This window comes from Tenrec ecaudatus, chromosome 17, assembly GCF_050624435.1.
Source record: "Tenrec ecaudatus isolate mTenEca1 chromosome 17, mTenEca1.hap1, whole genome shotgun sequence".
Lineage (NCBI taxonomy): Eukaryota > Metazoa > Chordata > Mammalia > Afrosoricida > Tenrecidae > Tenrec > Tenrec ecaudatus.
In genome coordinates, this window is record NC_134546.1 from 37,963,895 (window position 1) to 37,991,406 (window position 27,512).

Genomic DNA, 27,512 nt, shown 5'->3' on the forward strand with positions numbered 1-27,512 from the left:
TCCATGACGGACAGATTTTCTAATTTGCATGAGCTCGACTTCCTAGAATCACAGGGGGTGGATGAACTACCAAAACTATTAAACATAGAACCTAAAGTTGTTTCCAAACTAAATAACAATTTAGCCTAACTAGTTTTTAAAAATTGTAAAGGTCTACCTGGAGCATTAGGCCCTTTAAAATCCACATGCAATCAAAAGGACAGCAGTAACTTGAAAGTTAGATAGGGATCCTAGGGGCCTTTGAATTTATGTAACAACTCCGAAAAGAATGGAAATGGCCACTCGAGTCAGTAATCAATGTCACTAAATGGTGTATACTGAAACTGGTAGGTGCTATATTGTGTACAGCATCAACAGCCAAATAAATGCATTATTTTCAAAAACCCAAGATGAACAAGTTAAAAACTCTGTGTGTGTGCACATGAGAGAAAGAGAGAGATTGAATGACGAAACAGATATCATTGACCCCTGGGGAGCACTAAGACCCTTCCAGGAGATGTGTGAGATGAAAACTGTACTTAAAATAATGCTTAGATGTTGCTGGTCTTATTGGCTGTGTGGCCGGCTGCACTAATGGAGCCAAGCAATGGTGGTAAAACAGGGCACATTAGCCCAAAGCAAGGCAGCAACATGATGTGGTTCTAGCAACCACCGATCTCTTCCCTGCCACGCACCCTTAAAGACACACACCAACACCAGGCAGTCTCACGGAAGAATGACCTTGAAGTGGTGCAATTATTCCTTGCATAGGACACTGACCCTGGAGTTCAGAACTGTGTCAAAATAGAAAGCATGTGCTAAGCACTTCTACTGCATGCTCGTCCCTCAGGCTGCCTTGAAGAGAAGCTCCTGGACAATCATCGGACTTGTGGACCGAACCAGAACCTTTGTTCATTCTTGTCGATTCTGACTCAGAGGGACCCTGCTCCAGGAGAGGAGAAGCACCCTGTGGGGTTCCCTTTCATGGGTATAAATGCCGAGGTCTTTCTGCCACCAGCCTGCTTGTGGGCTCGCACCCAGTCTTTCACTTAGCAGCCAGGCCCTTAACAACTGCCCGATTTCTTAGTCCACAGAGGACTGTTTTTACTACAAAGAAGACAGACAGACAAACTGGCTGATCAGAGTTGAGTGACCGCCAGGCATTTTCCTAGAAATGAACCAACTAGGGGAACCTATCACACTGCAAGGAAGCAACCCCGGCTGCCGCGAGTGTAAGTAAGGCTTGTTTCAGTGGAATTTTGGAAAAGGTTCGTCTGTCACGGTGAGTTTGACAGCTTCACGCTATTGTGAAGAGAACAGTGGTTACATGAACAGATGAGCTTTTGCTTGATTTTTTTTCTTTTTTAAGATTGTATGACGAAAGACAGCAACATCTGGAATATCTTTAAAAATCAGTAAAGCGGTGTTCTCTGAATGATCAATACATGCACTAAGCCAACCACAGGTCAAAGGTACATTCAAATGACAACACAGACTATGGTAGTTACACAATCTCCTGTCAACTTGAGGGTATTAAGAGTGAAGGGGTGGAGTTTGGACTGTTAACCAGGTCACAGCTATATGACCTCGTTTGGAGGCACAAAGCAGCTAAATAGCCGTGGAGACACTCAGAGAGCTGCAAGAGCCACGTGGAGACCCATGCCAGCATTGAGATGCTTCCACTGCCACTGGATCCACAAGACTTTGACCCACCGGCCTATGATCCATCTTCCTGCATTGGGCATCATTGCATGTACTGCATGAGTCTGAAGAGGAATATATAGACTAGTATCAGACATATGGGCTAATATCAGACATAGGGACTTGATCTGAACTGGGATGTTTTACTGATATACAATTACTTCTTGATATAAAGTTCTCTCTTACACATGAATGTCAATGGATTAGTTTCTCTAGTCAACCCGAACTAACACACAGACCAATGAATTTCACTATAATTATACAAAATGTTCACTCATAGTATTTTAAAGTTCACAATGGAATAAGTCTTTGAGAAACTACCACTTGTTGAGCTTTAGTATCAAATAACATCCAGGATTAAAAGGTTATTGAAACTCTCCTCATTTAACCCAATTATATCTGTAAGGCAAAACGTCCTTCACCTATTACGCTAGGCATTAAGGATATTGGCAAACATGTAAACCACCAGTCTCACAAAGATTTTTCCTCTTAGGAAAAATAAGGTTATTTATATTTTTAAATATTGTTTACATTCACATGTTGTAAGTATTTTTGTTTAAACTTTCATGTGGATCAGGTAAATTAATAGAGCAGATCATCAGTCTTACATTCAGGAATTCAGACACATTTTGTTACAACTCATCCACTGTAATCCCTGCAAAAGCAGGTTACCTTTTTTTTAAACCAATAACTATTTTAAAATTTTCTCATTTTAAGTTTCTAATACAAATACATTAACTCACATGACAAAAACTCTTTAGTATGCTCAGTCACGTTTACAAGTGAAAGGGACTATCAAAGGCCAAGACTTTTGACAAACATTGATAAAAACTATCATAGAAATGTGTTTTGGGGGAGGGGAGAAAAAAAGTGTGTTTTTTGAAGCTTCTACAAATCTATCACCTCAATAATATACGCCAATTTAATAAGGCTCTACAATACTTCTTACCTCCTCCTCATATTAATGTGTATCTTCCAGACGAAATAGTCAAGAGGTCATTTTCATTTACCGCCGTGGGTTTTGTAAGTCATTATACACACTCCCAATTAAGATGGCATAGTGGGTATGAATTGGGCTGGGAACCTCACGGCTCCTTAGGAGAAAAATGAGGCTCCCTCTCCCATGAAGGCTTAGAAAACCATCGCCCTGCCGTCAAGTGCAAGCCATTGGAAACCCTGCGGGAGCGCTTCTACTCTGTCCTGCAGAGGTGCTGAGTCAGAAATTACTTGGGGACGCTTGGTTTGTTTTAAGCAATCCAAATTACCTTTTGATTGTTATGTACTCTGTGGACAGATCCAAGACTCTGAAAAAATCCGACCATTCTCCTTTTTGCTGTCTACGGCAGTAACAAATGGTCTAAATGTAAAAGTAGCGGGTGTCTTGAAGGATCACATTAGTCAGACCTGCAGGTCAGTCAGACTTTGTCTTGTGTTCTATCTGTGAGCTGGAGACAGCTGGAGAAGGCCAGGGGATCAAGAAGATATCCTACAAATGAGGATATCTTCCGACCCTCTCAGGATGGAGCACACTCCTTCCTGGAGCACCATGGTTGAGCACTACTAGCCAAAAGCGTAGTGGGTGGAACCCACTCAGAGGGCTTTTGAAGGTGGCAATCTACCTCCAACAGGTCACAGCTTCGAACACCTCTGCACATGTGAGGTGGCCGTGAACTGTCATCTACGGAGCGGCCACTAACAACAGAGCTCGATCCGGTGGGAGAAAGGATGGTAGCAGAAAACAAAGGGGATGGCTGAAGCAGCTGAGGCAAGTGGACGCGATGGAGGATACAGGCAGTAGTAGGACTAACCTTTGAAGGAAGGAATGACATTTCCTCCACTGCAATAGAAGGACAGAAGACAAATGTTGGCAGGTTGTAATAGGCAATGTCAACAGCTGACAATAGTGAGCGAAGGGAGAGGGATTGAGAAGATTTAGGGGGAAAAAAAACGAGAAAGCAAACCTGCTGAAGAGAAATAAGTAGGCTTCCAGGCAGTTGCATGTGCCAATCTGAAGCCTAAGGTTTTAAAGGAAAACTGCCATATTCAAGGGCCCAAATGCAAGACGGAGAAGAGAGGAGATGGCTCACCTTGAGTTGAGGTTTCATAAGGCAGGTGTGACAGGAAGGACGAAGAACCAAACTCACTGCCATTGAGTCAATTCTGAGTTATGGCAACCGTATAAGGCAGGGTAGAACTCCCCCAAGTCGGCTTCTGAGATTGGAATTCTTTTCAGGAGTAGAAAGCCTCTTCTTCCTCCCAAAGAGCAGCTGATGCTTTTGAACTGCTGACCTTGTAGTTAGCAGCCCAACACATAACCCACTATGCCACCAGGGATGGGGGGGGGGGTGATTGGTGACACTACTAAATTGATTTAAATGATAGATTATGGACTCCAACTACCAAACTCAACCCCAACCCTCTGCCATCAAGTCGATTCCAACTCACAGTGACCGGTGTTTCTGAGCCATAGCCTCTGTTACTCCCACCCAACAACCTTGGTTTTCCTGGTGGATCTGGGTAAGAAGGTGAAGGCACTGCTGATAGGGTTATATGATTCTACTGTGAGTGATTATTTACAGAGTGAACTGGGATTGCCATCACGCTGGCTATAAAATCCACCATCGCAGAAGCAAGCGGGGAAGATGTCATTCCCAGCAGGAGAGAACAGCCAGGAGTGGAGTGCATTTGAACCCTGGGAGCCCTGCACTTTGAACCTCCGTGATCTAGGAAGCAGCTCTAGCTGTTTCCTGAGCAGCAGCAGCAGCAACAACAGAACCAGAATCGAGACCATGAAACAGAGCAGTCAACTTCCCAGCCCACAAAGCATGTAAAGTGAGTGTTTTGGGGGCAGGAGGCTAGCTGGTGGGGTACAGTGCCTCTGCGCACCGAGCTGAGGGAGCTGGGTGCCTTCGGGTTGAGGCTGACAGCAGAGTGGCATGCACTTAGGGCATTTGCTGGCAGCCCCAAAAGAGCTCTGTAATACTCCGCAAGCAGGGCAGAGATCAAGCTGAGGCTGAGGCTGAGGCTGAGGCTGAGGCCAAGGCCCAGAGAGGTCTGCCTGAGGGCACAGCAGAGAAAATACTGTCTTGACTAAACAGCTATATCTTGAACATGTCTCACCCGATTTTGTAACCCGTTAACTCCCCTAATAAACCCTATAATTCTGCGCATCATGTGTGAGTTCTGGTAACCATTGCAATGAGTTCTTGAACCCATCTAAAGAGGAGAGTGCTGTGGGTAAGAGCGATAAGGAGCAACAACTGTGGAACACAGAGCTCCAAGGCGGTGACATTTCAACAGGAGCAGCTGGCCTCCTCTTTCCCCACCGGAGCAGCTGGTGAGCTGAAGCGCCGACTTTGTGGTCAGCAGTCCGACCCCGACCTGGCAGGGCCACCAGGGGCCCTTGAATCTAGCAACACAGGAAAAGAAAAGGCTAAACAATAAATAGAGTTAAAGAGTTAAGAAGAGGTTCTTCCTCTAGCTGCACATAAAAATCACCTGAGAAGTTTACCAAAAAAATACCTCTGATATCCAGGCCTTACCCCTATGAATCTAATTTAACTGATCTAAAAAGGGGCCTAGCCATTTACTCTTTGTCAAGCTCCCCAGGGCACGTCTCACGTGGGCCAACCTTGGGGGACTACTGATGAGATAGATGTTGTGATGTTGCAGCAGCGAGTCAGCTCAAGGGACTTGAACAAGTGCACAAGGAGAACAGGAGCCGGCTCGGGCTGCTGAAGTGGGATGTTTGACCTCAAAATGCCTTAGGTCGCAGTTTCTGGTGAGTAAAAAACTCCTAGTGTGATTGAAAGAGGAGGTGTCAAAGGTCAGAAAGGCAGGTCACTGGAGACCAAGAGCACAGGGTATCCTCCAAGTGTTGGATAAAATCTCCACGACAGACGACAGGACATGGCACAGAGCAGGAGGGATGAGGCGGGCACTAAAGCGCCCAGTGAGTGAGGAGGAGCAGGCAGTGAACGGGTAAATGGCAGCAACACGCAGGGAAGGGACGCCTGAGGCACTATTGAGGGTGTCTGTCGTTGGTGTTTGCTGAGACAGACGGAAACATGTTTGGCAGGCTATTGGCGGACTACTGGTTCTACCGCTACTAATGGACTTAAAGTGATTTTACTCAGTGATGGCTTCAGCAGAGCGATGCACCAAACCTAATACAATCAACTCTAACGTGGCCCACACGCTTCTAAGGGGTGCAAAACACATGCACAGGGGAAATCCTGAAGGAAAAACATCTCTATATCCTCATGTTTACGTACGACACTTCCATGTCAATTTACTCTCTGTCTTTAAAGGAGTCACACGGAGGAAACATAAATGGAGAGGTGACATGACAAGAGCTGTGAAACTCTTTGACTTGAAAAGGCGCACACTTAACTGATTATCGGGTCTGCACGCTGCATCTGACGACCAAGGGGTCTATACTCTACTACAAAGAATTACTGAACTGAATGACTTCCTCTGACAGGAAATCACGGTCCACCATGCTTATTGAAAAACTGCTAACCTCAGCCAAGAGTACTGTCTCCTCTAAGTATAGCCACCCATTCAGTGACCAGGCTGAATGCAACAGTGCAGAAGCGCTGGTCCACTGGGAAACATTTTCCACAGAAATCACTAGGACTGCCTGACGTGACAAAGGAGCCCTGGCGTTGGAGAGGTTTATGTGCTGAACTGTGAATTGCAAGAGCTGCACTTTTAAGCCACCAGCTGGCTCCACAGGAGAAACATGATGTCTGTTCCAGCAAAGAACGACAGTCCCTGAAACCCACAGAGGCGAGGCTATTCTGTCCTATGGGGCTGCTATGAGTCAGAATTGACAACTTGGCAGGTATTTGGTTTGCCTGATAATAAAAGACTGACTGGAAAGTTATCTATCCAGGGCCCAGCAAAGTACAATATATGGTCACGTCTGGATACCACAAATGTGCCAGTGGAAAGTAGACTAGCCATTCCCCACGAAATATCATTGTGAACACACAAAAGAAGTTGTTTCAAGAAATGCCACAGTGAGACTTTCTGTAAATCATTTTTTATAACGTAGTATAGTCTGCAAACTATTGTTGCTGAATTTTTAATCCAGATTGTTATAGATACAGTGTTTCCTTAAGGTGTACATCTGCCAATTGATAATATTCCTTCAACACTGTAACTACTAAAACCTATGGCAGGAGACACTATTGTCCTGCAGTTTTGTCATGCCCATGCTCTGCCCTGGTGGCATAGTGGTTACTCGTCGGACTGCGATCTGCAGGATCTGCAGTTAGAAACCACGAGGCACTCGCTGGAAAAAAAGATGAGCTTTCTACACCCGTAAAGAGTTACAGTATCGGAAACTCACAGGGGCAGTTCCACTCAGTCCCACAGGGTCGCTGTGATTTGACATCCACTCAATGGCAGTGAGTGAGTGCCCAACTCTTATAGAAAGAAAAAGTAACATCGTCAGTTAAGAAAGCACTGCAGGGTTCTCTCTGCCTGGCTGTAAAACCTACCAGCTCCTCCTTGACAGTCACGCCTTCTTCTAAGCCAGCACTGATCTTCGGGGCACTCTTCTTTACCCGGGGCGCTCTCTTTGGCTTCGACTCTTTAGGGACAGGCTGCTTACGACTTCTGGGGGCTTTCTTCTGGGGCTCCCAGATGCTATCCTCCTTGTCATCTTCTTCAGATGCAGAAGATCTAAGAGTAAATTGACAGAGAAGTTCCAGGGAAAATGAGGCCAAACGGGAACAAGAAACACCCGCCAAGCTTCTGGGCACTAGGAATAAGGCAGGAGGCGTTTCCATGCAAACAGAGCTGTGGGGGCATGGGCAAGGAACGCACGAGGCGAGGAACTGGAACAAGAACCGATCCGAGCATGCTGGGCCGTAAATCACATGTGTCTCCTTCCACAGATATGCTCAAGACATAGGACATACTTATTCAGAACTTACTGAGTCAGGTCACACCGCAGTTGAGGTGAAATCTTCAATTTTAACAGTGAAAACCACTTAACACAATTTAATTTGATTAGCACTTGGGAAATTATTTAAGTTATTCAAATCAATGTAAGGAGGGAAACCGGTACATTAAACTCTTCCAATTGCTTTAGTTAAGCTTTTTTCTTTTTTGTAATCTTCTCACAGAGCGGACTTGTTTTCTGACTTGACTAGACCAGGCACAGCTACCGCCCTTTTCTAACAACTCAGGAATCAGCTGCGGAGCCGAGTGCAGAGAGAGCAGCTTTGTGGACGCGGCTAAAGGAACCCCAGGCTCCTGGCAACCCAGCCGGTCCTGCCTCCAGCCTGACGGCCACTTCCTCCACTGACACGACCGTACTGGGCTGCCTGGCTTTTTCAACAGCTGGGATTCTGCCTGGACGTCAAAGAGCTGATGCAATGAATTCTCCACTAAGTTATGCTCTGTTGACGTGTGGCCTGGTGTCGAGTTGAGTACCCTCAGCACGCAGCCACCCTACAGGACACAGTGACCTTAAGGTCAGAGCAGAACTGCCCTAGGGCTCGCTAGCCTGAAATCTTTATGGGAGCAGATGGCTGGCTGCAGGGCTCCTCTATGGAGCAGCTGGAGGGGTCCATGGCGGACCTTTGTTAGCAGGTGAGCGCTCAACTCCTGCACCACCAGGTCCTTCTGGATTATGCTCTAAGAGAGCATATGGTAGCACAAGCCACTGACATCCTCAAAGTGAGTTCTCGTCAGAGGTCAATGCTAACAAGTAAAAAGTAAGCAGGCTACAAATAAAAAATCATCCAGATGATATAACACAGTAGCAGCGGAAGTGGCGATTAAAAAACCTCAATTCCACATCTCACACTTCCACCACACTGAGCAGGCTGATGGCATCGTCGTCAGCTGTCAAACGGGGGTGCTGACCAGCCAATTTCATGGAACAAGACAAAGACACAGAGTCCTTCCAGTGACTATGAAGAAACACTAAGAACAGATAGGGCTTCATACACATGTACCAGTCCTGAGGGAGCGAGTCAGTTCTCATTCCTCGTCATGACATTGCGACTTCTCTGCAGCAGCCGGCTCCTCCGCCCTTGAAGAGCGTCTTCCACCCGCCTCCTTTTAGGGCAACCAGCAGAAACGACACCTCCTCAGTCTCCTCTTTTGACAGCTAAATGCTGGACCCCTCTGAGGTTTAGCCCTCAGCCCTTTTCTCTCCTCTCTCTACACTCTCTGTCTAGATAACTTCTATCTTGCCCCACAATTGAATAGAGAAATCTCCAATTTCACCTGAATGTCTAGCAAGCATCTTGAACTTGGTGAGTCCACAGAGAATTCTATTTCACCACCTCACTCCTGTTCTTAGAGTTTTCCCCAAATGTCTGTCTTTCACCCCAATGGAGTCTGCTCGCCATCAAGAATGATCTTTCACAAATGGAAACCAGATGGCATCACATCCCTGCCCCAAACACTGACGGCTTCCCAGGACCCTTCAAATATGTCTCATCATTCTAGGCCTTGCTGATTTCGATCCCCTGGCCGTTCCCTAAAAACACCAAGCTCAGTTCTACTGTCGGATTCTGTGCCTGGACTGCCCTCCCTACTGGGAACACTCACCCCCAAGATCTTTGCAAGCTGTGCCCCCCAACCTCAGATGTCCTTAATATCGCCACTTTCTCCTAGAGACATCCCTAAACATTCTATCCAAAATGAGTCTACTCACTGTGTGCTCAGCTCCTGTGTCCTGTGCTTGCCGTCTTCACGGCACAGCAATGTTAGCGCTGCCTACCAGGAATCCCTCTCAGAGGGTCATTACAGCCTCTACTGATCGTTTTAAAGCACTGGTTTTCAAGCAACCAGGACACAGCCTGCCCCCAAGGGATACTGGGCGATAGCTGAAGGCGTTGGTGATTATCACAATTGTGGGAGGTTGCTATGAGCAGCTATAAGTGAGATAATGCTGTTACACATCAGTGCACAAGGCAGTTCCCACAACAAAACATTTCCTAGCTCAAAATTAATTCCAATAGTGCCAATGTTGAGAAACGGAAACATGCCTCTAAAGCAGCGGTTCTCAAACGACCCTTTCACAGGGGTCGCCTGATTCATCACAGTAGCAAAATGACAGTGATGAAATAGCAACAAAAATAAGTTTATGGTGGAGGGTCACCACCACATGAGGAACTGTATGAAAGGGTCGCAGCATTAGGAAGGCTGAGGACCACTGGTCTAAAGCAGGCGTCCTCAAACTACGGCCCACGGGCCACATGCAGCCCGCCGAGGACATTTATCTGGCCTGCTGGGTGTTTTTATACTTCAAAATAAGATATGTGCAGTGTGCATAGGAATTTGTTCATAGTTTATTTTAAACTACAGTCCGGCCCTCCAATGGGTCTGAGGGACAATGACCTGGCCCCTGTTTAAAGAGTTTGAGGAGCCAGGCTCTAAAGCAACATGGCATTGTCCCTTTGCCCAAGGAGGTCACATTATAATGTAAATAATGCAAATTTTCTATCACTGAAGTGTACATAAACTCTTAACACATAGGTAGAAGCATACAGGAGTTCAATAAATACTGACTGCATGTTGTTATTGCTGTTCGGGTGCCATCAAGTCAATTCCAACCCACAAGGACCAGATGGACAACAGGACGATACGCTGCCCAGCCCTGGGCCAGCCCCATCATCGCGCCTAGGCTGGAGAGCCTGGAGTAGCCACCTTGTGTCACTCCACCTACTGAGGGCCTTCCTTTCTTTCACTGTCCCTCCACTTTAGCAAACAGGATACACTTCTCCAGGCACTGGACTCTCCTAACAACATGTGAAAAGTATGTAAGCTAAAGTCTCACCATCCTTGCCTCTGAGGAGTCCTCTGGCCTTACTTCTACTAAGACAGAGAGGCTCGTCCTTCAACCACCCAAGGTACTTCCAATATCCGTCTCCAGCACCACTTCGATTGCAGGAATGAATGCAAAGCACAGCCTACTCCACACCAATCACTTAAGTTAGTGGCAGAATGTGTTACTCCTTAAAAATGTCATTCTCCCACCCCCATGCGAAATAAATATGCTTACGACTCAGAGAAGAGAGAACATTCATCTTTGGGTTCCGCAGTCTGGGCCTTTAATTTTGCTCTTCTTGGCAACGATGACATCTGGAAGAAATGGAACATGTCCGCATGACCGAAATAGTCTGCACACTGTGGCATTCGGCTGCAAAACGATATGCCAGCATTCAAAACCAGCGCCCCACCAACTTGAGAGCTGGAAAATGCCATGGGGCTGGGAGACACATCAGGATCACTCACAACCCGCTCACATGCCCGACATGCTCGCTGAAGACAAAAGGATGCAGGAGCTAATGTGGTGAAGAAAGCTCATGGTGCCTGACTACGACAAGATACAGCCTCTGGGGTCTTAAAGCCTTGAAGTTAAAGTGGCCATCTCTTAGGGAAGAAGCAACAAAGCCCACATGAAAGAAGGGCATCAATCCATGTGATCACGAGGTGTCCCAATCAAGTATCAGGCATCAGAAGACTCAAAACAATCATTTTGATGCTAATGAGGGAGGGTCGGAGTGGAGACCCAAAGCCCCTGGGCATCTCCTCACAGAAGGGTCACAAGGAAAGGACCAGCCAGCCTACTTGGAGTGTAGCACTGACAAAACATACACCATTCCTCTAATTCTTTAATGCTTCCTTCCCAACTCTCATGACCTAGTTCTACCTTAAAAATCCAGCTAAACCAGAGCATGGACACAGGAACAGATAGGAGCTCTCGACACATGGGATCCAGGTCAGATAACCCCTCAGGAACAGTAATGGGAGTAGCAGTACCATGAGGGAGGAGGAAGGAGTGGGAAGAAGAGGGAGAAACGGGACTCTATCACAATGATCAATGTATAGCCCTCCACCACCCTCACCTCCAGGGGGACAAGCAACAGAAACAAGGGTGAAGGGTGACAGCAGACGGTTTAAGATATGAAAATAAAAATGATTTTTAAATTATGAAGGGTTCATAAGGGTGAGAGATTGGGGAGAGATGGACAAAAAGAGTTGCTAATACCAAGGGCTCAAGTACAAAGAAAATGCATTAAAAATTATGATGGCAACAAACATACAGATGTGCTGGATACAAATGATGTATGCACTTTAAGAGTTGTAAGAGCCCCCAAAATAAAATGATTTTTTTTAAGTGCATTCACAACCTCAAGCACTGGTTCCCCTCCTGTGTGGCTGACAACGACAGAAGCAGCTAACAGCCTTGCGGGGGTTTCAAAAGCCTTACCAATGTGGGTTTTTTTTTCTGGAAAAAATCTAAGTTCCAACAGGGTGAAAACTCTTAGTAGTTTTAGACAAACTGAATTACTAGAAGAAGAAGAATGCAGCATCAGGATTAGTGGAGGAAGGCTAATGAACAACTTTACGTGATAAAAGTGAGAAAGGCTATCAAAATATATGGTATCTAGGGTCTTAAAGGCTTGAAGATAACAACAAAGCCCACATGGAAGAAGCACACCAGCCTGTGTGATCACGTGGTCCCGAAGGGATGAGTTATCAGGCATGAAAGAACAAAAATCATATCACTGGCTGCACACCTCCATGATACGATCGCCGAAGACAAACAGGTGCATAAGCAAATGTGGCGAAGAAAGCTGATGGTGGCCGGCTATTGAAAGAGATAGTGTCTGGGGTCTTAAAGGCTTGAAGGTGAACAAGTGGCCATCTAGCTCAGAAGCAACAAAGCCCACATGGAAGCACACCAGCCGGTGCGATCACGATGTGCCAAAGGGATCAGGTATAAGGCATCATCCAAAAAAAAAATACCATAGTGAATGAAGGGGGAAGTGCAGAGTGGAGACCCAAAGCCCATTTGTCGGCCACTGGAGATCCCCTCACAGAGGGTCTAGGGGAGGAGATGGGTCAGTCAGGGTGCGATGTAGCACCGATGAATACAGCTTTCACCCAGATCTTGGATGCTTCCTCCGCCCCAACTACCATGATCCGAATTCTACCTTGCAGGACTGGATAGGGCAGAGGTTGTACACTGGTGCAGATAGGAGCTGGGGGCACAGGGAATCCAGGGTGGATGATACCTTCAGGACCAGGGGTATGAGGGGCGATGCTGGGAGAGTAGAGGGTGAGTGGGTTGGAAAGGGGGAACCGATTACAAGGATCTACATGTGACCTCCTCCCTGGGGGACGGACAACAGACAAGGGGTGAAGGGAGATGCCGGATAGAGCAAGATATGACAAAATAATAATCTATAAATTATCAAGGGCTCACGAGGAAGGGGGAAGCGGGGAGGGAGGGGGAAAAAAGAGGACCTGATGCAAAGGGCTTAAGTGGAGAGCAAATGCTTTGAAAATGATTAGGGCAAAGAATGTACAGATGGCTTTATACAATTGATGTATGTATATGCATGGATTGTGATAAGAGTTGTATGAGCCCCTAATAAAATGTTTAAAAAATAATAATAATAAAGAGACTTCCCCCCCCCAAAAAAAGTGAGAAAGACTTGAAGCAATTGCTGATGAAAATCCTTCAATATGGATGGCAACTCAATGTAAAGAAAACCAAAATCCTCACAAATGGACCAGTAGGTAACATCATAATAAACAGAGAAAAGACTGAAGTTGTCCAGGGTTTTGTCTTGCTCTGATCCACAACCAATGTTCATGGAAGCAGCAGTCATGTGAACAAATGAGGCACTGCACTGGGTAAATACGCTGCACAAGACCTCTTTTAAAGTGTTGAAAAGCAAGGATGTGGCTTTCAGACGAAGGTGTGCCTGACCCAGGCCACTGTATTTTCAGTCACTTCGTACATATGTGGAAGTTGGCCACCGAATAAAAAGACGAGATGATGAATCAATGCGTTTGAATTTTGGTGCTGGTGAAAAATAACGAAAGTGCCGCGGACTGCCCAAAGAACAAACGTATCTGTCGTAGAAGAAGTACAACAAGAATGGTGAGATTTTGTCTCGTGTGCTTGGGACACGGTATCAGCAGAAATCAGTGCCTGGAAAAGGGCATCATGTGGACAAGGTGGACTGACACAGTGGCTGCAGCAATGGGCTCAAGCCTAACAATGTTAGGATGGCACAGGACCAGGCAGTGTTTTGCTCTGTTGTACCCAGGGGAACCAACCCAACAGCACCTAACAACAACATCCTCAAAAACTATCAGGAGACAGTACCTGGTATTTGGGGAACTATGGCTAAGGGAATTATCAAAATATCAATGGAAATATTTCAACAAGTTAATACAACACTGAAAAAGCGCCCACTAATCTGTGAATTAGTGTCAAGAAATTTGGAAGATACCTATTTGGCCAGCCAAGTGGAAGAGATCCAGATCTGTGCCCATTACAAAGAAACAGGACTCAAAAGAATTGGAAATTAACAAATTATTAACATTGCATGTAAGTAAAATTTTCCTGAACATCACTCAAAACCAATTTCCGCAGTACACTGAGAGGGCGCTGCTCAGAATTCAAACTAGATTCAAAAGGGGATGTGGAATGAGGAAGTTGACTGCTGATATCAGGTGGATCTTGGCTGAAAATTAAGAACACCAGAAAGAGGTTTACATACGTGTTATTGATTGTGCAAAGACATTCAGCTGTATGGATCATAATAAACTAGCTAACATTTAAGAAAATGGGAATTCTAGAGCAGTTAACTGTGCTCACAGACCAAGAGACATTCATTTAAACGGAACATGGGGCACTACATAGTTTAATCAGGAGTGTGTCAGGGCTGCATCCTCTCACCACATTTACTCAGTGTGGTTGCGGATGAATGAAATAGTCTGAGAAGCTGGACTAAATGAAGAAAAACGTGGCTGCAGCATTGAAGGAAGACTTATCAACAACCGCCGATATGCAGAGGACACAAACGTGCTTGCTGAAAACGAGGACTTGAAGCCCTTGCTGCTGAAGATCAAAGATGGCAGCCTTCACTATGGCTGAGAATTCAAGGTGAAGAACAAAAATCCCCACAAGGGGCCCAACAGATAAAAGCATGATAAATGAAGAGAAGTTGGAAGTGGTGGAGGATTTCCTTTTACTTGGATCCACAATCAGTGCTCATAGGATGCATTTCATGTTGCAAATCTGCTGCACAAGACCTCTTTAAAGTGCTAAAGACAAAGAGGTCGCTTTGAGGGCCAGCAAGGGTGTACCTGACCCACAACTGGGTGTTTCAGCTGCCTCATCTACCTGTGAAAGCTGGACAATGGCAAACAAAGTCTAAAACAACTGGTGTGTTTGAATGATGAAGTTGGTGAAAAACATGCCAAGTCCCCTGGACTGCCTGAAGAATAAACAGAGGTCTTGTACAGCCAGGATATTCCTTAGAATAAAAAGGATGGTGAAACTTTACCTTGCATACTTTGGACCCTCTATCAGCAGCGACTAATCCCTAAAAAGGGATGCCATGCTTGGAAAGGTAGAGGAGTCCTTGATAAAGACTCTCAAGGAGATGAACTGGCACAAGGGCTGCAACTACGGGCTCAATCACAAAAACAATTGTGAGGGTGATGCGGAACCCAGTCGGGTTTCATTCTGTTGAAACCGCAATAGCACCTGAGAAGGACAAGGCAGAGGGCTAGGTGTAAGCTTCACATCACTAGGTAATTGTTCCAGGAAAAAGTGGAGGTTTAGTCTCTGGAAGAGGTAAAACAGTACCTGGACTAGAGGCCGCTATGACCACCACTGGGAGCAGAAAGAATAACACAGAGACCTCCAATTATCCAGCTAAGCTCTCAAAAAGTAGGCAGGTAGATTCTTACAGGGAAGGGTGGGAAGTCTGTTTTTCTCTGGAGAAGCTGACCAAAAGTGAAGAGCTAAATGGGCTAAGCTCCCAGTCGTGAGCCTAAGCCCCCATTCTACAATACCTCTGAATCCAGCATTCCCACAGACCGTCACAGACTACCCCTCTGCGTTAACAGAAAGCGATATAGAATGTAGACGAGCGGGTAATGTTTTTATTAACAATTACAGGCAGCTTCCCTGAAGCCATTATTCCCAATGTGTCCCTTTGTAAGGCACCCTTCCGACAATGTTCTACAGAACGAAACAGAAGGTTTTACCGTGGAGGGGAGGGGTATGAAAGAGATGATGGAAACGAGAATCTTCATGCACGCAGAGACACAAATTCTGGCAGATTCACTGTAGAAAGAGTGTATATGGAAGCTGAGGACCTAGAAATTTCCTAAAATCTTATCTACGAATGGTATTTCTCTCTAGACATACGCTAGTTTAAAGAGAAATGCTTTGTTTTTTCTTCATCTCCATTCTCTCCCATGCCCTTAACTTTACAGAATTGTTAGGATGATCACAATCTGACCCAATCCCATGGTATTATCTATATCCCTACTGACTGACAATACCTCAATCCCAAATCTAACGGCTGAGTTTCAGATTTACATAAAAACCACCTGCCTTTGAAACTAAAGGTACAAAAGAGACCCACAATCTCAAATATAATTTAAGAAAAACATTTATGTCTTAAATAAGACAAAGACATGTTATCTGGAGGAGGGAGACCATGAGCACAAGGTCACGTGGCCTCCAAGGATTCATAGCCACCCAAACAGGGCATGGAGGACAATGGAAACTGTCACAAAATCCTGACAGGTGGCAGATCAATATACCAGTATCACAGTCACAAGTGGGACTATGGAAGCAGAATGGGACCTTGATTGAGGTGTGCTTTATGTTAAGTAGCTCCTACAAGATTCCTTCAGGGACTTCTCACCATGGCAACCCACCCCAAAGACACAACCAGAGAAAGAGAATTCTTTCTCCTCCTGTAACGGGTCCACCTCGGAAACCCTCGGGGTCTTAATTGCTTGGATGGCAACTAAGTTAGGTGTTCTCTGGTTTTGTTTTCGGGAAAGCCCCTAGGTGTGACTGCCCCTTCCCTGAAGGGCTGTCTGAAGAGCATATTCCAATGCTTCCTACCGGAAGGCAAGACTATTCACCAAAACAAAAACCAAACTGTCTTTTTAAGTCAATTCTTACTCATGGTGAGTCAGTAGGACAGGGTAGAACTGCCCCTGTGGGTTTCCCTGACTGTCTCTCTTTAAGGCAGCGGTTTGAAAATCATTTTATGGTTGGAGGTTCACCACAACGTGAAGAGCTGTATTAAAGGGTCGTGCCATTGGGAAGGTTGAGAACCACTGCTTTAAGGGTACAGAAGGCCTCGTCTTTCTTCCATAGAGCAGCTGGTGGTTTTGAATTGCTGACCTTGCAGTTAGCAGCCCAATTCATAACCACTACACCACCAGGGCTCCTTAGATTCTGCTTATCATTGGTCAATGATCACAAGGACATCAATAGTGCCTTAATGCACATGGAGACTCTGCAAATGGATTTGGGGCTTTCACCACAGTCTTCTGCAAACCAGTGCTCAGAATTTAACCTCTAACACAGATGCCCCATTGTTTTCTAAGGTTAATACATCTATAGTGAAACTCTTGATGAATATTCCTTGTCCTAAACCTATTCCTCTCCCAGCTTTTCCTATCCCCATAAACAGCATCACCATCCACCTATTTGCTAAACCAGAACCCTGGATAATGTAACTTACACACAGTAAAATGCATGTTTAAAGCATACAAGTGGATACAATTGACATACATATAGATCACCACTGTCAAGATACTAAACATATCCATCATCCTCAAAATTTTCATTTAAGCAAAACCCATGTAAATCTCTCTGTATTCCTTCAGCTCCCATATCCACTCCATTAGTACATTTTAAAAAATCAGTGCTAACTAGTGTTAGTTAAATTCATCTTCTAAAATCTAATTGAAATCTCTTCACATACCTATGATCTCTACCAGATCTTTAATCTAAGCTCCCAGTATCTCTTATCTGGACCGCGGCTCTAAGGGCAGCTTATGAGAGTCCTGTTGCTCATTTGGATAATTACTTATGAGCAGTTAGTTTCGGGAGACAAAGCTTCGGGGTCTGACTGGAAATGTCGTTAGAGAATATGTATCTTTAAGGATTTTGTTTTATAACTAACTTAGAAACCCAGCAAGTGCTCTGACTCTATATGTTCTGGGGAAACCAATATGAAAGCTACTTCCAATAGTCTTCAGGGTACCCTGGCTGGGCCCCCAAAATATAGCCTGTGTTCACTAGCCCATCTTCGGAGTACCTTCCAAATAGAAGGGAGCTTCAAAAAAGTTCTTGGGAAAACTCCATTATCTTTCTATTCCATTTCCCCATGAATTTCTAGAAATCGCTTCGTAGTTCAAATTGTTATCTACTCACAATAAATATATTCTGTTACACTGTTACGCCCACTTCTCTAAGCACTTAGGTAAACAGCTTCTGCAAGCCATTTGCATTTTGGGAATCAGATGGTCTCCCTACCTAGATGCACATAGAATAACTACTCAGAACAAACCTTATGATGAAATTGTGTTGAGCGTGTTTATTATTTGTAACATCCTCCCTCCAGGCTGTCCATCTCTGTGGGCACATGGACATAGTCTAAATCATTATGCATAGGTTGTGAGGATGTTTCTAATAGAAAGGCACCTGACCAGGGCAAATGAAAATCAGAAGCGGGCAGGAAAACCAGCGTGCCGACAAATTAGAAAACAAACAAGTATGCAGAGCAGAAGGGGCCCAACTTCTGAAGAAACACCTAAATAATTTCTTCAGAGGGAACAACAAAAAGTTTGGAATGTGGCACCCCCTTCCCTCCCCCAATCGGGGCATTTAAACATATAATACTGGAAATGGAAGGAGCCTTTGAGATAAAGAATCTTGCAAGTGTCTTTTAGGAATGAGAAACTTAAGACCATGTGGTCTTACTGAGGGAACCAGAGGTATGGCAGACGACGGACTAGAATCCACAGCTTCAAAGACCAAGACGCCTAATTTCTCATTTCACAAACGTTAACGAACAACTTGCTGTAAATGGGAGGTGTGAGGAAAGTGTCTAGAGTTCGCCTCCCATTCATTTTCTCCAAGCTCTTCAGCGCCTGCAGGCCGGACGTCTTGGAGGAAAATGCATCTCTGCTTCCGTAAAGAACCCCTACAGGGCAGTTACGCCCTGTCCAAGGAGCCGCTAAGAGTCGGAAACTACTCCACAGCAAAAGGTGTGGGTTTAGGTATATGCCAGGCACACCAATGAAGATGGAAGCTGATTCAGGCAGGGCCAATTAAGAGAAAGGATGCTTCTCCCTCCTTCTCCGGTAAATGGAAGCATAAAGACAATCTATGTAGGTCTGCCCGGACCGGCCCCTAAGCACGAAGGGATGCAGCAAAATTGCCAATTTGGCCGAGAACTCGCGCCAGCTGACACGCTCCAGCTAGTTTGTCGGGTTTAAGTTGGGGCACACAGATCAATGTAGTCAACTGGGATGAGACATCTCACTTTTTAAAAGGATGTTGTTTTCTCTAATGAGTACTCACAACTTTTATAACGTTCCCGCCCCCACGCTTGCAAAAAAAACAGAGCCCGGACGCCGGGGTGAAGGAAGCGAGCAAACCGAACAGCTCACCTTTCTGCTCCAATGCAGACACACCGGGACTCCTTCTGTGACCGCACCTTCCGGTTCCCGCCGGAAGTTTTTCAAACGCCCGACGTCCCGCCTCTCTCCTCCGAAACGGCGAGCTGCGAAGGGGCGGCGCGCCCGAAGTGGGTGGGGCTACGCTGGGCGGAGGCGGGGCTAGAGGGCGTTCCCAAAGCGTGCTCCTGGGCGGTACCCTGCGCATGCGTTGGAGGAGTAGCTAATGTCCCCAGAGCCAAGGTCTCTGAGACCCACAGCGGCAGTTCCACTCTGTCTTATCCAGTGCATCCACTCGAAGGCAGTCAGTTTGTCTGTTTTCACCTCGTTTACTCGCCCTTGTCTATTTTTAAAACTCAAAGGTCTTTCTTTTCCTGGCACTGTTTGCAAGTTGTAGGAGAATGGTTTTTAAAATGTAAACCATATTATTTCGAGGAAAAATAAATGACAAAACGTTGCTCGTCCAGAGGATTCCAACTCATGCCCCACCCCCTCTTTTGGTTCAGGGTAGCGCTGTGCTTCCCTGGGTCTTCTTTATCTTTTAATCATTTTATTGGGGCTCGTACAACTCTTATCGTAATCCATCCATCCATTGTGTCAAGCACGTGTGTACATTTGTTGCCGTCATCATTCTCAAAACATTTGCTTTCTACTTGAGCCCTTGGTATCAGCTCATTTTCCCCTCCCTTCCCCACACCCTCTCCCTCGCGAACCCTTGATAATGTATAAATTACTACTTTGTCATGCCTCACGTCTCTCTTCACCCACTTTCCTGTCGTCTATCCCCCGGGGAGGGGGTTATATGTAGATCCTTGCAATCGGTTTCCCCTTTCAAGCCCCCCCCACGACCCCCCTCCAGGTATGGCCACTTGCACCACTGGTCCTGAAGGGATCATCTGCCGGATTCCCTGTGTTTCCAGTTCCTGTCTGTACCAGTGTACATCCTCTGGTCTAGCCAGACTTGCAAGGTAGAAAGGTAAAATTGGGATCATGATAGTGACGGGGAAGAAGCATTTAAGAACTCGAGGAAAGTTGTATGTTTCATCGTTGATACACTGCAGCTTCACTGGGTTTTCAACGGTTAATGTTTTTCTTAAGTAGGAAGCCAGGCCTTTCTTATGAGGTGCCGCCAAGTGAATTTGAAATGACAACTTTTCTGTTAGAAATCCATTGCTTAATTGTTTGTACCAGTCTGGACTGCAGGACAGCTAACAGTTTAAAATATCATTGATTAATTTCTATGAGGGTATTTGTGGTGTGCTTTTGTGTAGTTCATTACTTCCTAAACCCTGAGGAAGGATTTGCTTCCAGGCTTGTGGAAATATCCAAGTCTTAGATGCTTAGATAAGTCCTCACATGCTGACCATTGTGAACCCCACCTTAGTTGACTAGTTGAACCCGGGAATCATCACTCTCTCTGGTGTGGAAGGCAGGTTGGCACATTCCCCACATGCACATACATGGAGACCACCTTAGGCAAATCGCTATACGTCTTTGGACTCATCTTCACTGCCCCGCCCTCACTTTCCCTGAGAAGACACCTAGCACCTAGAGTCACTGAATTAACTTACCTGAGGTAAGCGCAGGTTCTAGTTACCTACCCTTCTTCGCAAGAATGGAAAACCCCTGCCCCTCTTCATTTTCAGATTCCTGAGAAGTGCTGTGACCTGAGTCTTGAGCAGCTGGTGTGCTAGGTGAACCCTCCTCCAAATCCATCGTGTCATTTTCCTTCCCACAAAACCCCTGGCTTTTGGATGGGATTGTACCAAGTGTCTTAACCTCACTTCCTCCCTGAAGACTCGCTTTGCATTGACCCAATTTAAGAGCTATCATGACCTTCCCAGGATTTTTTTCATTCACCTTGAATATATTTTCTCACAGCCAAGCGCTTGGTAAAAAGGAAAAGTTGGCTTCAGTTTTTGTTTTGGTTTTTGATGAGTTGTGCATTTGTTACTCTTTTGAACCAAGCACACTACAATAAAATTGCTGGAACAGTCAAAGAACCTGGATTGTAACATTAGATCATTTATGGAAATAACGTTTTTGTTCATCTAGATTAGGATTTCATAAAGGACACCCTATGGATTTGTTTTTGGAGATTATAAAAGGCAGCTTCCCCTGCTAATGGCTTACTTCCAGCAGGTCTGAGTAGGAGAGTCTACCGAGATACTGAAATGACATGGGAATGGGTCTTGCTACAGATTTCCCAAAGTGAATATAAGATTATATTGAATATTTTTTTGTGATGGAGAGGAAAAAAGGACTCTTCATTGAATAAATCTTAAATTTCTATATCGAAGATCCTTCTTCACTAGATCAGGTTTTGAAATTGTTTAGCGATTCTTTTTTCCCCTTTATTAATCTGCACTCTTTCAGGTCGCCTTTTGTGTTGGTTCTAGAAGATCTGAACTGTCTACTGCAGACACAACCTGCTCCACCATTTCTGGACCTAGAATGCTAGAGACACGGTATAGCCTAGAGTGATAGGCAGAGAAACCAGGTTCTAATTACAATGAATATCCTATTCACTACTATTCACCTACTTTTGACATCCTGGCGTTTTAGACAGGCTTAGGATACAGGTAGTAAGGGTCAAGGTCAAACAATAGTCTATAGTCTTCTAGCATAATTCCTGCCCTGGAGGGATTTATACGCAACTTTGGAAACACGATACAGCCACCAAAAATAGGACTCTTATAAAAAAAATCTAGATTCGAGGATGTGGTTGTACCCAATAGCGGTAGCAGTAGCAGGTGCAGAGGGACAAGAGCAGGGTTGCTAGCCAGCAACATGTAGAGCCTGGATTCGCTTCCCTGAAGCCAAGGAGACTGGCCTTTCAACTGATGAAGAAGAGAAGATTAATACGCTAAAGGGAGTAAGCTAGTGCGACTCTTATATATTAGACATCTGGGACAAATAAAACCCGGGCAGTGTCCTCTAAAACTCAAGTATGTAGGTGGTGGCCTACTCCAGAGGCAATGAAGACTGTCCAAAAGTTCCCTTTGGGATTTTGTAACACAGCCACTCCCACACAAGCTGTCAAGAGATGTTTTGCAACCATTAAGTGTAAAGCAGTTTCTCGCCCAGAAATGGCCTGTGTGTACTTGGATCTTGCACAATCAATTATTTACCTATGGATCTGAAATGTTCAGGGCCAAGAAACTCACAAGTTTCGACTCACAGCCAGGAATGACAGGGCCTGGAAGCAATGAAAGCGTGTTTTAAATTCACGTGGAGCTCAGTTGTTTTACTGCTCCAAAGCACACGGTTCTTTGTATGATCCTCATTTGTATATTGTCATTTGGTTGCATTCTGCTATTGCTTATATTCTCAAGTCCTTTCCCCATGGCTTCTGTCTCCCCAAGGAGACGGTAGTAATGGTCCCCGACTAGGTGCCAAACACTGAGTTAATGCTTTATGGGCATTTGTATATTTAATTCATCTCTCCAACCAGATGATATTCCTACTCCTTTTTGATAGATGAGGAAGTCAAGGCAGGTCAAAGTTGGTATGCTGTCCAAGGCCACATCAGCTCATAAATTCCAGAGCTGAGATTCAAAACCATTGTTCTCCCACACACAGGGCCAGGACTCTTAAAGCCATCCATGTGGCACCAACTGGAAGCAGCAATATGCCTTTCTCTGGCAGAGTTGTCAGTGCAAGACTCTGGATCCCTGAGATTCTCTGTAAACAGAACTAAATACAGGCATCCCTCGCTTTACTGCACTTTGATCTCTTATGTTCACTAGATATTGTCTTTTGTTCTTTTTTTTTAACAAGTTACAGGTTTATGGAGGCACTGTGTTGAGAAACTTATCCACACTATTTTTCCAACAGTATTGGCTCACTTCTTGTCTGTGTCATATTTTGGTAATTCTTGTAATATTTCAAAAATTATAATAGTGGTATTCCCCATTAGATCACAAACATAAATGTTATTGTACTGGAAATTTTGTGTGACTTGCTTCATGGTGATATCTGCTGGTATGTTCAAACGGTTGACCTTGTGGTTTGCAGCCCAACGCACAGCCCACTACACCACCAGAGCTTCTGACCCAGGGTGTGTTGGTCCAGGTTTACTGGGGAGACAAATCCAGGGACACTCGTGTGTGCGCGAGAGAGAGAGTTTTATATCAAAGAGCAATTGTATATTAAAATACATCCCAGCCCAATCCAGATCAAGTCCATAGGTCCAATATCAGCCCATATGTCTGATACTAGTCCATTCCTCTTTAGACTCAAGCAACCATTCACAATGAGGATCACAGGAAGATCACAGGCTGGTGGGTGAAAAGTCTTGTTGATCCGGTGGCGGTGGAAGCATCTCAATGATGGCGTGGGTCTCCACGTGTCTCCTCCACAGGAAGGTGAAGTAGAAAGAAAGGGAGGCTTTCGCAGGGTTCAGCAAGTCTCCACGTGGCTTGTCAATAAGAAGAAGAAGGCAGAGAGAGAGGGTAAGTTCCCAGAATCCTCATGAGAAGGCCATGCCCACATCAGGTTGAGACCTGATTGACAGGCTAGACTCCACCAATTCACTCTTAATACCCTCCAGTTGCCATGAGATTATATAATGACCACACAGGGTCAAATAAACTCACTGCCATCCAGTCAATGACAACTTAGAATGAGTCTGGAGGACAGTGGTTCTCAACCTGTGGGTCACTACCCTTTGGGGGCTGAATGACCCACTTACTGGGGTTGCCTAAGACCATATTTCTGATGGTCTTAAGAACCGGGACACGTCCTCTATCCATCTCCAGGTGGGTCCACCCACATGCGGATATGCCCACATATGATTTTTGTGAACTAGAGCAGGCCAACAAGTCTGTGGTCCTCCTCCTTCAGACCCAGCCAAACAATCCTGAGAGGTGGTTGGCGATTTCCAGGCCATATCTGGACCTGTGCCCCACAAATGCTTTATGAAACATGCATAGACAGGTTCCTGCAGACACCTATCCATACAAACCCATATACTCACATACTCGTTCCTATACACACATATGCAGTCATGTATATATATATATATATATACATATATATACATATATATATATTTACCTATACTCACACATATTTTCAGTTATTATTGTTATTATAAAATTATATGCTATAAAATTGCTGAAATTGTCCCTTATTCGTGCCTATGACTTAGTTTCTTCATTTACATTATCAATCTGTGCATATTTCACCCATATAGGGGTTTTTCTCTGAGGTTTACTATTTTTTTATATATATACAGCATTCAGAAGGGTCTGTGCAATTGAATGTCCCCTCACAGAGGGTCACAGGAAGGGACAAGGCAGCCAGGGAGCAGCATAGCACCGATGAAGCACATAGCATTCCTCTAGTGCTTCAATGCTGCCTCCCCCTCCCACCCCCAGCTATCATGACCCCCGTTCTACCTTACAAATCTGGATAGACTGGAGCCTGTACACTGGCACAGATCAGAGCTCTCAACACACGGAACCCAGGACAGATAAGCTCCTCAGGACCACTAATCGGTAGTGATACCATGGGAGTAGGAGGAAGATGGGGGGAGAAAGGGGGAACCAATTGCAATCATCAGCATCTAACATACACACCTCCGAAGGGGACGAACAACAGAAACATGAATACAGGGAGACAGCGGACAGTATAAGATATGAAAATAAAAATAATTTATAATTTATCATAGGGTCACAAGGGTGAGAGGGTTGGGGGAGGGAAGGGGGAAAAAGATACCAAGGGCTCAAAGAAATGGTAGAAAGATACCAAGGGTAGAAAGAAAATGTTTTGAGAACGATGGTGGCAGCAAATGTACAAATGTGCTTCATACAATTGATGTATGGATTGTTATCAGAGCTGTAGGAAAAGGGAAAAATGAGCCGAAAGAGCCCCCAATAAAATGATTTATAAAAATTAAAATAAGAGAAGGGTCTGTGAAGTGGCTGTTTGCATTTCCAAATGCAATCATTAACAATACCGAAGCAATGATATTTTAGTGACATACATTACTGTCACAACCTTACCATCAAAGTTCTTCCCTGCTGGTGTGTTTAGCAGGAACTCAATGATAAAGCCCACTCTTACCTGTCAGTTGTACGTGATGGCTCACATGCGGCCGTGATGCTAGGAGATAGACCACGAGCACAGCTTCCTGTGGAGCTCACAGACTAAGAATAGACTACAAAGGTTTCCCCATTAAGGGGGACCAGCTGCCTAAAACCTCATGGATTGCAGGGAAGCACTGTCAGACAGAGTGCCAGAAGATGAACCCCTCAAGCTTAAGGCACTTAAAATAGGATGGAGGAAGAGTCACCCCTCAAAGTAGAGTTGAGCTGAATGACATGGATGGGTCAAAGCCTTTGAGACCTTCATTAGTTGAAGAAGCATGACAGTGTGGAGACATGGCTGCAAATGTTCATTCATAATCATAATGTGCATTGTACGAAGTATGAACCTAGGAAAATCAGAAGTCGTCCAAAAAATGAAATGGAACACATAAAGATTAATACCCTAGACTAAAATGTACTGGGATAGGCCGTTCTGAGTTGCAAAAATCAAACGGTTTACTATTTCGGGAGTGACAAAATCAAGAGAAATGGCACCGTATTCATTATCATAAAAAAAACCCAAAATCTATCTTAAAATGTAATGCTGGGGCCAGGGACACGTAACACTGTGGTATGGAGATGATGGGACTGGGGACAGAGCAAGAGGAGCCACATCAAGAGTCTGAGACTGTGAAGAGGAGGGAAAGGGCGGCCTCCTGGCCCGCGGAAGCAAAGGCCAAGGGACCATGTGGCTGAGGGGCTGAGGACCTAAAAGAGTTTTTTGGCTGCTGGCTGAGGAGATGTGTTGCTGCAAACTAAATGACTGCATCCTGATTGCTTGCTGCTCCTGGCTTGTGTTAACCTCTGAACGTCTTTAATAAACCTGCTTAATTTTAAGTATTGCCTCTGAGTTCTGCGTAGGCCATCGCAATAAATCGCTGAACCTAGAATTGAAGTAGCGTGGCTCAGGAGGAACGGTTGGTGTCTGCATAGGGGGGGAAAGCGATGGATCGTGTAGATACGTCTGGCCTCTGTCTCTTAGCAATAGTGAAGTCAAAGGAGGTCAGCTATGGCCTTGTGTGTCATTTAATGTAGTTGATGCCTGAAGTAGGATTCCTTGCAATGGCTCCAGGCTCTGGTAAGAAAATATTTTAATTATTGAATGGTTTCCTTTGTTATTCTGACCTGTGATTTCTGAAAATATTATGAGGGATATTATACTATAGTTTTAGACCAGCCCTTGCTGTACATACCCAGCCATAGGCCTAAGGCAATATGCATATTAATGGGAGAGGCCAAATCAGAGAAGATTGAATTTGAGTGTTTTGAAAAAGAGCATGTTTTAAATAATGATTAGTTGGCAGCACTAGGCTTTTATTAAACTCTCCTACCTGGTATTATAGGCAGAATTTGTGATCGAAACTCAAACTCACTGCAATCACATAGTGACCTTATAAGACAAGGTGGAACTGTCCCTGTGGGTTTCCGAGACTGGAAGTCTTTACAGGAACAGGGAGCCTCAACTTTCTCCGATGTGGAAGAAAAGAATATTGGAACTTATGATGAGAAAGAGAGCTTCTAAGACTGTACCTCCACCTTTACAATTGGATTTAATAAAAGAGGGATTAGAATTTGCAGAAGGGACAGGCTTTTGTTCTATAAGCCAAAGTACGAGGGCCTAAAAAATAACAAGACCCACAGAGGTCTTTGAGGGTTAGTACATTTGTTATTGAGATGATGTGCAGAGCCACCTAGAGCTCCTGAGAGACTGAAGGTGGCGGGGGGAGTGCTTTGGCTTTTTGAATTTTGAGGAAGCAGATTGCCTGTGAGTACGCCTAGGCTGGAAAAGTCTGAAGAGAAAACCCCCTTCTAGGACTGACAGTTAAAGGGAGCCCGTGAGTAGACTGGTTTGCTTGCTGTAAAACCACCTGGATCCACTTAGGGAGTGCAGGTGGGGAAAGGCTGCAATGAAGACGTGGACTGAGATTAGACATCTTCCATTGATGCCTGTTGACCTGGTCCACAGGCACGAGAGAAGAAAGAAGAGGAAGGATGGCTGATCCAAGGTTTAAAGAATTTGAGGATACTGAGTCTATGGGAATGACCTTGCCATAGTGGACCAGGACTGATGAGGATATGTGAACAGGCCAGATTGTCTGAGTGGTACCCATTGGACCCAGTTTAGAATGGCTAGGGCTAGGACGACCAGAACCGAACTTCTCCAGATGGAACACACAGAAATCATATTGACTACATCTGTGGGAAGAGCCAATGGAAAAACTCAATGTCAGCAGCAAAAATTAGGCT

General features: G+C 45.0%; 1 protein-coding gene across 2 annotated transcripts in view; it reads right to left on the minus strand.

Annotated features, from left to right (window-relative positions):
* SRBD1 (S1 RNA binding domain 1) overlaps window positions 1–19,268 on the minus strand; it is a 263,620-nt gene extending 244,352 nt beyond the window's left edge. For both annotated transcript variants that reach the window (XM_075535621.1, XM_075535620.1), the window contains exons 1-3: window positions 19,168–19,268; window positions 10,712–10,791; window positions 7,188–7,371 (exon numbers count right to left, since the gene is read on the minus strand). In XM_075535621.1, the coding sequence (XP_075391736.1) occupies window positions 7,188–7,371; window positions 10,712–10,791 (264 nt within the window). In that variant the 5' untranslated portion in view covers window positions 19,168–19,268. The remainder of the gene's footprint in view (window positions 1–7,187; window positions 7,372–10,711; window positions 10,792–19,167) is intronic.
* Window positions 19,269–27,512: the final 8,244 nt, after the last annotated feature.